We start from the raw sequence: 12496 nt of genomic DNA, 5'->3' as shown, positions 1-12496 counted from the left end.
GAGTCAAGAAACTTAGTGAAAGAAATATTCAGTTGCTTTGGAAACAAGTGGAAGTTTCTCTCCACGGAGAAAAAAGAAAAAAGAAAAAAAAAAGAGTTTGTAGTCTTGAGAAAAGGAGGATTTTAAGACTCGACGCAACAGCTGGTTAAGGTTAGGGTTGCACTGGTGCATTCTGGGAAATTTAAGCGTGATTGGAAGGAGCGTACACACACACACACACACACACACACACACACACACACTGTGAGCTGTGGTGGATCGATACAGCAACACGATCAGTCTCTGCTCCCACACTGATTGATGAGCCGCCTCACCTTGAACAAACCGCCTCCTCCTCCTCCTCTTCTCCTTCTCCTCCTTCTGTTCTCTCCTTTTTCTCCTCTTTCTCTCCTTTCTATCAGTTTTTTTCAGCCTCTCCCTCCTCTTGTTCCCCTTCTAGTAAAACCTTTTCTCTCCTCTCTTCCTTCTGTTCTTCCTCCTCTTGCTCTCCTTCTCATTGTGTTATTTCTTCATCTTTTCTTCATTCTGTTTTTCCTCCTCTCTTTCTCCTTCTAGTGAAGCTTTCATCCTCTCCTTTTCCTCTTCCTCCTGTTCTCTCCTTTTTACTCCTCTTTCTCTCCTTTCTATCAGGTTTTTCTTTCTCTTCCTCCTCGCATTCCCCTTTTTAGTCATCTATCCTTTTCTCATCTTCTCTTCATTCTGTTTTTCCTCCTCTCTTTCTCCTTCTAGTGAAGCGTTTTTCTTTCTTCTTTCCCCCATCTTGCCCTCTTTCAACACCTCCTTTTTTCCTCCTCTTCTTCTTCTCATGTTATTTCTTCCTCTCTTTTCCCTCCTGTTCTTCCTTCTCTCGTTTTGCTTTTCTTTCTTCTGTTCTTCCTCCCTTTTTTCTCTTTTCACTCTTGTTCTTGTCCTGCCTTTTCTTCCTCTCCTCCTCCTTTTTGACTCCTTGTTCTCCTTCTCATCACATGTTCTTCCTCCTTGTCTTTCCCTCCTCTCCCTCTTTCTCCTTATCCTTCTCACATTTCTTCTTCTCCTTTTCCTCCTGTTCTTCCTTCTCTCATTCTCCTCCTCACCATGTTTTCTCCCTCTTCTTTCTTCTGTTCTTCCTCCATTTTTTCCTCTTCCTCTTTCCTCACTCTTGTTCTTGTTCTGCCTTTTCTTCCTCTTCTCTTTCTCTTTGGTCCCCATCTTCTCTTCTCTTCTCTTCTCTTCTCTTCTCTTCTCTTCTCTTCTCTTCTCTTCTCTTCTCTTCTCTTCTCTTCTCTCCTAATTTACACACTCTACTTCCTTTTCTCCCTCTTTGCTGTTATCCTTTCTTCATCACCCTCTTCATCTTCTTGCTCCCTCCTCCTTTCCATCTTCATCTCCTTCTCATCATGTTTTTCTCCCTCTTATTTCTTCTTTTACTCCTCCCTTTTTCCCTCTTCTCTTGTTCTTCCTTCTCCTCCTTGTTTTTGTCTCCTCTTGTTCTCCTTCTCATGTTTTTTCTTCCTCTCCTTTTCCTCTTTTGGTCCTCCTCTTCTCTCCATCTTCCACCTAATTTCCTCATCCTGCTTCTTTTCCTCCCTCGTCTTCTTCCTTCCTTGTCCTCCTATTCCTCCTCCATTTTTCATCCTCTCCTCCTTTTCTCATCATGTTTTCTCCCTCTCCTCTTCCTTCTCTTCTTTCCCTCTATGAAAAAGATCAGCCCTCCTCCTCCTTTACCTTCCTCTTTTCCATCTTCTTTATCTCCCTCTTGTCCTCCCTTTTATTTTTCTCCTCCTCTACCTCTTTGTAGCCTCCCTCCTCCTCCTTTTTCTCCTCCTTGTCTTAATCTACCTCCTATATTTCTTGCTGTTATGTTCTTTTTCCTCCTTTACCTTCATACAGTATTCCTTCTCCTCCTCCTTTCTTTGTCTTCCTCTTCCTCCCTCTATATTTCTTGCTGTCATCCTCTTCTTCCTCTCCCTCTCCCTCCTTTACCTCCTCTCCTTCCACCTTTTCTTCATCTCCTTCTTCCTCCTCCCCCTTTTTGACTCCTCTTGTTCTCCTTCTCATCATATTTTCTTCCTCCTGGTCTTTCCCTCCTTCTCTCCTTCTTTCTCTTTTTCTTCTTCCATCTCCTCCTCCTCTACCTCTTTGTCCCCTCTCCTCTTCCTCCTTTTCTCATCTTTGTCTTCCTCCTCCTCCCTCTATATTTCTTGCTTTCATCCTCTTCTTCCTCTCCATCTTCCTCCTTTACCTCTTCTCCTTCCACCTATTCTTCATCTCCTTCTTCTTCCTCCTATATTTCTTGCCATTTTGTTCTTTTCCCTCCTTTACGTCTTGCAGTATTCCTTCTCCTCCTCCTTTCTTTGTCTTCCTCCTCGTCCTTCTCTCCTTCTTTCTCTTTTTCTTCCTCCTTTACCTCCTTTACCTCCTCTCCTTCCACCTATTCTTCATCTCCGTCTTCCTCCTCCTCCTCCTCCTTTTCTTCATCTTCCTCCTATATTTCTTGCCGTTTTGTTCTTTCCCTCCTTTTCCGTCTTGCAGTATTCCTTCTCCTCCTTTCTTTGTCTTCCTCTCCCTCTTCCTCCTTTACCTCCTCTCCTTCCTCATTTTCTTCATCTTGTTCTCCTACTCATCATATGTTCTTCCTCCTGGTCTTTCCCTCCTTCTCTCATTCTTTTTCTTTTTCTTCTTCCTCTCCTTCCTCTTCCTCCTATATTTCTTGCTGTTATGTTCTTTTCCCTCCTTTATGTCTTACAGTATTCCCTCTCCTCCTCCTTTCTTTTCTTCCTCTTCCTCTCCCTCCTTTACCTCCTCTCCTTCCACCTATTCTTGCACCTATTTTTCTTCTTCCTCCTCCTTGTCTTCCTCTTTCTCCTATATTTCTTGCTGTTTTGTTCTTTCCCTCCTTTTCTGTCTTGCAGTATTCCTTCTCCTCCTTTCTTTGTCTTCCTCCTCCTCCTTCTCTCCTTCTTTCTCTTTTTCTTCTCCCTCTTCCTCCTTTACCTCCTCCTTTACCTCCTCTCCTTCCACCCATTCTTCTTCCTCCTCCTCCTTTTCTTCATCTTCCTCCTATATTTCTTGCCGTTATGTTCTTTTTCCTCCTTTACCTTCTTGCAGTATTCCTTCTCCTCCTTTCTTTGTCTTCCTCTTCCTCCCTCTATATTTCTTGCTGTCATCCTCTTCTTCCTCTCCATCTTCCTTCTTTACCTCCTCTCCTTCCACCTATTCTTCATCTCCTCCTTCCTCCTCCTTTTCTTCATCTTCCTCCTATATTTCTTGCTGTTATGTTCTTTTTCCTCTTTACCTTCTCCTCCTCCTTTCTTTCTTTGTCTTCTTCTTCCTCCTCCCTCTATATTTCTTGCTGTCATCCTCTTCTTCCTCTCCCTCCTTTACCTCCTTTACCTCCTCTCTTTCCACCTATTCTTCAACTCCTTCTTCGTCCTCCTCCTTGTCTTCCTCTTTCTCCTATATTTCTTGCCGTTTTGTTCTTTCCCTCCTTTACCGTCTTGCAGTATTCCTTCTCCTCCTCCTTTCTTTGTCTTCCTCCTCTTCCCTCTTCCTCCTTTACCTCCTCTCTTTCCACCTATTCTTCCTCCTCCTCCTCCTCCTCCTCGTCTCTGCACTCGTGATGTTAAATCCTCACATTTATCTCTCGGCTCTCCTTTTAGCCTGCAGTCCCAGAGAGTAGAGATCAGGTGATGCTGGGTGGAGGGTGGGTGGAGCTCTGCAGTGTGGGGGGTCAGAGGTCGTGGGTGTGGAGTCCCTGAAGCCAGGCGGCGTGCGTTGGCTGGCGGTCGGTCGGTCTGCGTGTCTTCGGGGCAGAGCGGCCTGAAAGCTGCAGCAGAGTGACTCACAGCTCCGACGGAGAAATCTGCTGCCGACTGCAACCACGATAGAAAATAAATAAATAAAACAACACAAACAAAACCAGACAGAAACACTTCAACCTGCCGCTGAATGAGACGCGTTCTCCAAATCAAGGCCAGATGAAAAAAATAAAAATATCATCCTTAATCTTCGCCAGCACTCCACTCTGCTCAGGCGAATTTAACCTTCTTTCACACTTTATAATCCATATTTATTAACTCAGACTAACAGGCAGCCCGGGGTTACCGGACGTTCAAAGCGCTGCGTTGGTGGTGGTGTTGATTCAGGTACCATCGAGACGACGACACGCAGCCCGGAGAGGCCGGGTTGAGTCATGGATCCGTGACCTGGAGGCTTATCCGACTGCACAATGATTTATAATACAATGAGGCAGCTTTTCAGACCTCCAATCTGTTATTACAGCTGCAAACTTTTATGCTCTGACTTGACCGTCACTAACAAACAAGAAGAAATACAGCATTCATGCTACAAAAAGAGAGTTCTGCAAACCATTTAACCACACTGGCAGCAGATCAACCGTCCTCATAAGTAAACAGAACAGTCGCAGTAGATATGTGTTTAAAGCGGCAAAAGTTTAAGAAGGTAGGTTTAGAAAAAGATGTTTTAGGTTAAAGTAAGTATGTTTGTTACGTAACTTACAGGGCTTATAGTAAGTTAACCTACATTATGTACATGACATCAGTTTCTTCCATATGTGAGTTAATCCTGTTTGTGTCCCATGTTAAACCAAAGTGTCTGACATACCGGACACGGACACTTTGTACTTCCAATCCAATCCAATCCAATCCAATCCACTTTATTTTTATAGTGCAAGTGCTGCACAACAATAAAAAGATAACACAATAAAAGCACAATAAAAAGAGATAAAAGTAAACAATAGAACAATAAAATACAATAAGATAAAACAAATTAAAATATAATAAAATAAATAATATGCACTGCCCACACAAGATAAAATTTGCATGTATACACATAAAAAACATAAAATCATAAAAATCGTCTATCTTTTGGGCCGATACAACTGAAACTACATGAGTTACAGCTAACTCTCTGAACTTCTGTGGTTTCCACCGGAGCAGAGACCACACAGACAGCGTTTTTGCTGCTGTGCTGCTGTTTGCCGTCTACATTAAGTTTAATGATAATAATAGAACATATTATTTCATTTCTGTCGTCATATTTCCACAATTAAGAGCCAATACTCTACTAAATAGTGGAGCGATACATTTCCTTAAAAATAAAAATACATATTTGAGAAATATTGATGCAATGAACAGTAAGAATTTTTTCTTAGTGTACTCTATGTGACAATCGCTGTTTTTTAACCATGTTAACACTGAATAAAGGTTACATTTAGCCACCAAAACCAACTTCCTTAAGGCTAGACATCAAATATACTATCGTAAGGTGAAGGAAATAAGAAAAAGCTTAGGTTTAAAAAAACGCTATTTGCCATAACTTCCAACAATGGGTTCTCCTGGTTGAAAGAGTCATAAGCCAGCCCTCCTGCTGCTCCTATAATCCTCAATCTGTTCCAAACAATCATAACTTTGCTAACAAACCATTGACTTTGTTTCCTCTGGTGGAGCTTCACAAGTAGCAGGTGAAAGTCCAGACACAGACGGGTTCAGATTGATACAAAGTCCTTGTGTTGCATCAGCACTTCTGTACAGTTTGCATGCTGCTGTGTGTATCCTGATGGTGTGTGTGTGTGTGTGTCTCCTCAGCTGTCCCACTCCAGGCTGTGATGGCAGCGGTCACGTCAGCGGGAAGTACGCCAGACACCGCAGGTAGGAACCGCTTGACATATTTTGTGCGTTGATAATGAAGTTGTCATTCAGACGGTTCTTTGAGCTGATGATTTTCGAGTGTCGACAGAAGTCTTTATCTCTCGACGTGAAGGGCAGGTGCTATTGTGACACTTTGCTGTGGTGCTGTTTAGTCGATTTTCTTCTAGATTTATTTTTATTTAACCTTTATCTATACAGGTAATCTCATTGAGACTTCGGCAAGTGCAGTGCCAAATTAGTATCTCTAAGAACTGTGAGAAAACCCCTGCAGACATTCTCTAAACGTAGATTAAAATCCCCCGTGGGAATCAAGCTGGACAGCTTCAGTTCCTGCTGTAGCTTGCTCCAAGTTGAAGGGGCAGAGTCAGAGAAGGAGTTTTTTTTACCGGATTCTGTCCAGACTGAGGGGACGGAGAGAGTAATGAGGCCCTGGGAGGCTGTGACAGCACTGTTTATGTGACATGTAAGTGGATAAATAAATGGGCAGCTGTCCAAGGATTGATTTATTGATGAAGTCATATCAATTTTAAAGTCTATGCATGGTTAATGATGGCAAGTAGACTAAAGAGTACAGAGTACAATGTCCAGAAGAGGCAAGGACGTAGCAGCAACAAGCCTTTTCTTGATGATCTGTTTCTGAAAAAGAAGCCATATTTGAACTTCTTTAAAAGTTTATTAACATGAGATTTGAAGGCTTTCATCAACTGTGATGCCTAAGTGTTGGTAGGTGGACACAATCTCGATGGGGGCACTTTGTGAGGACATAATAGGGGGAAAACTGTAAAACAGAGTTATTTTCTAACATATTTTCTGACAGAAAATAACCTTGGTTTTGTCTGCATCTAACACTTGTTAGAGGTGGAACAAGTGTGACTGCAGACACTCAGATACCAGGGCAGCTCGTGCAACAATAAACAATGGTGTCATCTGCATAGAGATGTACAGAAGTGTTTGTATTTCTACCCACATCCTTTATATACATAATGAATGAGGTCCTAACACTGAACCCTGTGGTGCACCTTTAGTGATAATAATGATGGCAAGTAGACTAAAGAATACAGAGTACAATGTGCAGAAGAGGCAAGGACGTAGCAGCAACAAGCCTTTTCTTGATGATCTGTTTCTAAAAAAGAAGCCATATTTTAACTTCTTTAAAAGTTTATTAACATGAAATTTGAAGGCTTTCATCAACTGTGATGCCTAAGTGTTTGTAGGTGGACACAATCTCAATGGGGGCACTTTTTGAGGACATAATAGGGTAAAAACTGTAAAACAGAGTTATTTTCTAACATATTTTCTGACAGAAAATAACCTTGGTTTTGTCTGCACTTAACACTTGTTTGAGGTGGAACAAGTGTGACTGCAGACACTCAGATACCAGGGCAGCTTGTGCAACAATAAACAATGGTGTCATCTGCATAGAGATGTACAGGAGTGTTTGTATTTTGACCCACAACCTCTATATACATAATGAATGAGGTCCTAATACTGAACCCTGTGGCACACCTTGAGTGACATTCAGAAAGCCAGGTGAGAGATCATTAATTTGCACAAATTGCTCATGATTGGAAAATTATTTAATTATTTTCTAACATATGTTCTAACAGAAAATAACCTTGGTTTTGTCTGCACTTAACACTTGTTTGAGGTGGAATAAGTGTGACTGCAGACACTCAGATGCTAGGGCAGCTTGTGCAACAATAAACAATGGTGTCATCTGCATTAAGTTTTTAATTATACATAATGGACGAGGTCCTAACACCGAACCCTGTGGCACACCTTGAATGACATTCATAAAGCCAGGTTAGAGATCATTAATTCGCTCATGATTGGAAAAGTAATTTTGACTTTAGTACCTCAGTTTTCCGTTTTTTGTTGCAGCTTGAGAATAATGTTATTGTTTGGAAGTGCTGCTAAGGTCCAAGGATTTCTGACGTGTTAAAAAAAAATGCAGTATGCACTCAGACCTGTTTGCACTTTCTTTAGAATTTCAGGCTAGTCGGGTCGGGATTCTCTAATAGAGGTCATTCATATTATTAAGCCAAAACTGATGTATTTGAAGCAAAGAAAGGTTTTCTTCTGGGAGAAAGAAATTCTGAGGTAACTTTGTGTTATTGTCAGAGGCGTGTTTTGTTGGATTTTTAAATAGTGTGAAATTCTGCTTCTTCAGAGTTTCCCGTTTCTCAATGTCTTTTATTTTGTAAGACTCCCCAGAATAAAAAGGGAGCTTTCACAATGGCCAAATTTCCTTTTAAGGAAATATTTCAATGTCAAATGTGTGTCACCGGTTACACCTCGCTGCACTTCACCAAGCTGTTGAGTTTCCCAGTGTAGTTCCTGTAGAATTTCAAATATTTCTGCTTCATTCACTGAGATTTAATAGAGATGTAAAAAAGATATTAAAATACTGTCTCACTGCCACCACCTCAGTCCAAAGCCTGGCTTTTACTCTCTAATTGGGGGGTTTGATGTGACGGGGGCAGCCGACCCTGCAGCAACCACGGAGGACACCAAGCTCATAATTTGGGTTATTTTTCTGGAAGTTTAGGAGTTTTAACAAACCAATAAATATAAAATTACACCAAAAGGCTGATGAAGACTGTTTCTGGGCAGATTTAAATGGGATTCTTTATTTTTTTTTTCCGTCTGAATGTAAGGAGATACACTACAGTTTGGAAGCAAGATCAAATTTGTACAAAAACAGATCGAAGATAGTGATTATTATATAAAGAGTCACTTATTAGAACCCCTTTTTTTCTATAATTATCAGGTCTTTGGGTTTTTATTGCCTACACTTTGTGTTTCCTTCTTTCCTTAATGTATAAATCTGAACTCTTGTTTCTTTACTCAGCTACAAATAGTGCAATAATACAATACAGTGACATAGACAGACAGGGAGTGAATATTAAACAACGACAATAATGGTACCCCTGTGTGTGTGTGTGCGTGCGTGTTTCAGTTAAAGATCTAGCAGTTAAGTATTAATATATGATAATAAATATAATGTGTCATTATTAGGCAGAGAAAGTGGTACTACTAAAATGTAAATAGAATAAAAACAATAATAATAAAAAAATATATATAATATATAATTTAAAATACATATAATTTAAAAATAATTATATATATATAATTTAAAAATAAAATAAATATATATTTTTTTAATATTTATATATATAATTTAAAAAAAAAAGGAAAAAAAAAGAGCATGATGCATGAGTAACAATAATACTAATAATTATAATTACAGGAGACAGGAGAAAAATAAGACAAAAATGACTTAATTTCTAATTGTAAAATAATCTGATAATTGTACAGAACTACGTTGCAAAAAAAAAAAAAAAAAAAAAAATGAAGGGGGTCAGGTTTGGCTGGGTCGGAGCCCCGCAGGCTTCAAACGTCTCACTCAGCAGCTCAGAAACCGAATCGTACCGACAATAAATGAGCTCACGTCACGGTTTTAAACCTCCTGGATTGGCAGCGTTTGCAGGTGGCGGCCTGCAGCTCAGTAAATCCAGCGCTCCGTCACACAGAACCGCAGATAGAAAACCAATCAGGCAGAGTCTGGAGCTGTGACGGCCCCGGGGCCCCTCCGACCCGTGGTCGTCTGTCCTGCAGCCGGGGGCCGGGCTGCTGCATGGCTCCTGCCTCAGATCTCTGTCGCCGTTGGAAACACTGAATTACCAACCAACGTGGGGGGCCGCTGCAAAAAGAAGTGTGCAAGTTATTTTAGCTCAAAATCATCGTTTTTTTTACTGAAGCAAACCTGCAGGAACAGTGAGATCATTGTGCTTAAAACCTGCTATTATGTGTAATTATTTCATTTTCTTCTCATGCAAATATATTGATGCTGCACAAAACCATTTTCTGCATAAATTGTGGCTAGATTTTTACAAAAACAGGTCAAATGTACATGAAAGCAGGTGTACTGCAGCTGCATTCAAGTAAAGCAAAGGCTGAATATGAGATTATTGTACTTAAAACTTGCTATTATATGTAATTATTTAATTCTCTTCTCATGCAAATATATAGATTCTGTTTTTTCCACTGCACAAAAGCAACTTTCTGCATAAATCATGGATAGATATTTACAAAAACAGGTCAAATGTACATGAAAGCAGGTGTACTGTAGCTGCAACCGCAGAGTAAGAAATTGTGATTTGAAGGCTGAATATGACATCATTGTACTTAAAACCTAATATTATTTGTAATTATTTCACTTTCTTATCATGCAGATATATTGATTCTGTTTTTTCCACTGCACAAAAACAATTTTCTGCATAAATCGTGGATAGATTTTTACAAAAACAGGTCAAATACACATGAAAGCAGATGTAGCTGCATTGAAGTGAACCACAGAGTAAAAAAAAAATATGATTTGAAGGCTGAATATGACATAATTGTACTTAAAACCTGCTATTATATGTAATTATTTCATTTTCTTCTCATGCAAATATATTGATGCTGCACAAAACCATTTTTTGCATAAATCGTGGATAGATTTTTACAAAAACAGGTCAAATGTACTTGAAAGCTGCATTGAAGTGAACCACAGTAAGAAAATATGATTTGAAGGCTGAATATGAGATCATTGTACCTAAAACCTGCTATTATATGCAATTATTTCATTTTCTTCTCATGCAAATATATTTATTTTAGTTTTCCCACTTTTTTCCACTGCACAAAAACAATTTTCTGCATAAATCATGGCTAGATTTTTACAAAAACAGGTCAAATGCACATGAAAGCAGGTGCAGCTGCATTGAAGTGAACCACAGAGTAAGAAAATATGATTTGAAGGCTGAATATGAGGCTGCGGAGGAGGAATTTGAAGTATTTTTTTCATTTGGGGAGGAATATTTTAGATAAAACAATCACATATAAACATCCATTATGGAATCAAAGCACTCGTCGAGATGTTTTTGAGGTTATTTGGGAGGATCTCTATGGTATTGCTGTGCAGTGTGGAGCTCTGTGTGTGTGTGTGTGTGTGTGTGTGTGTGTGTGGGAGGCTGGCATATAGAGGTTGCACGGCTCAGGACAGCGGTGGTTTGACGCCCGAGGTAACAGAGAGATAATGAGAAGGGCAGGATGGCGAATCGCTGGCAGAGCTGACTGATGGTGCTGCAAAGGGCACAGAGAGGAAAATTCAGCATCAGGCGGAGCTCCAAAATAATAAGAGCTCTGATATTCACCAAAAACACACCTTGTGATGAACACTGGGGAACGTTTCAGTTGTGTCTTTTGATCTTCATCAGCAGACGGAGCTGCCCAGTTGTAGACGTTCACATTTCTGTTTTCAGAGACACTTTAACTCTCTGGAGTCTCCAAAAACTCCAAAGCATGACTTCTTCATTATATCCAGATGTAAAAACAGAGCAAAAAAAGACACAAGATGACGAAAAGAATACACAAAATGACTAAAAAAGACAAAAAATGACTAAAAAATGACTAAAAAATGACGAAAAAAAGACTAAAAAAAGACTATAAAAAGACACAAAATGACCAAAAAAAGACACAAAAAGACTATAAAAAGACACAAAATGACTATAAAAAGACACAAAAAGACTAAAAAAGGCACAAAAAGACTAAAAAAGACACAAAAAGCCCAAAAAGAGACACAAAATGACAAAAAAAGACACAAAAAGACTAAAAAAGGCACAAAAAGACTAAAAAAGACACAAAAAGCCCAAAAAGAGACACAAAATGACTAAAAAGAAGACACAAAAGACTAAAAAATGTTATACTTTATTACATTTTTGGTAAAAAGTGTATTGCATTATTGGGAAATGCACTTTATTACATTATCGGGAAGTTATTACATTATCAGGTTCTACAGGCCCTAAACTCCAAAGGGTTAAATCATGTGAATGCTTAGACTTGTAAGGATGAAGTCAAATAAAGTGAGTTAGATATGGTTGATGTGAGGAAACTTCCCCTCCTCTATAGAAGGTTTTTTTTGTTTTTTGCCGGTGCAGATGCAGAGTTCTCTCTCTGCTGCTGCAGACGTTTGTGTACTGTAACTCCTGTGATCAGCTGATGATTAACTGATTAAGTGATTCAGCCGTCGTTTCCCCAGAGAGGAAGAGATCAGACGACCTACTTCTCTCTCTCTCTCTCTCTCTTTATTTTTCTCTCTCTCCGTCTGGCTCTGCGTGTCTCTCTACCTCCGTCTTCTCTTCTCTGTCGCTTCACTAATTTGTCTGCACGACTGTTTATGAGAGACGATGAAAGAAAACAGTCCTGCGGTGAGATTGTTGCCGCTCGTTTCCTCTGTCAGGAGACAACTTTCAGCCTCGGCTTTCAAGCCGACATGGATTTAAAAAAGTCCTTAACTCTGTGAGTTTTAGTCCATTTCTGAATCCTTTCCACCCTGCCTGTATAAACACCTTAAAACATGTTTAAATACCATGTTGGTATATTTATTTCAGCACCTATATGAACATATGAACATAAATGTGATTTTGAATCAGGTTTTTTCCAGTTTGGGGCCATTTAGGCCGTTTTTGAACCCTAATTCTGCCTGTAATTACCACTTTTAAATCATGTTTTCCATGAGAATTTTTTCAGCACCATTCAATGAAGAATTTTTAATGTTGCAAATGTGAACAAATGTGTCTTTTGTGTCATTTTTAGTGATTTTGTGTCTTCTGTGGGGTTTTTTTGGGTCATTTTGTGTCTTTTAGTGTCTATTTTTTAGTCATTTTGTGTCTTTTTTTAGTCATTTTGTGTATTTTTTTGGTCATTTTGTGTCTTTTTTAGTCTTTTTGTGTCTTTTTTGATAATTTTGTGTCATTTTTTAGTCGCTTTGTGTCTTTTATTGGTCATTTTGTGTCTTTTTTGATAGT

The 12496-nt window shown here is 39.4% G+C and overlaps 1 protein-coding gene across 1 annotated transcript in view; it reads left to right on the top strand.

The window, feature by feature from the left end:
* The window catches only part of myt1la (myelin transcription factor 1-like, a), a 119774-nt gene that overhangs the window by 37688 nt on the left and 69590 nt on the right, over positions 1–12496 (top strand). The window contains exon 5 of the mRNA XM_059355761.1: positions 5586–5648. Coding sequence (XP_059211744.1) covers positions 5586–5648 — 63 coding nt within the window. The remainder of the gene's footprint in view (positions 1–5585; positions 5649–12496) is intronic.

Source organism: Centropristis striata, chromosome 18, assembly GCF_030273125.1.
Source record: "Centropristis striata isolate RG_2023a ecotype Rhode Island chromosome 18, C.striata_1.0, whole genome shotgun sequence".
NCBI lineage: Eukaryota > Metazoa > Chordata > Actinopteri > Perciformes > Serranidae > Centropristis > Centropristis striata.
This window is presented reverse-complemented; position numbering and strand designations above follow the sequence as displayed.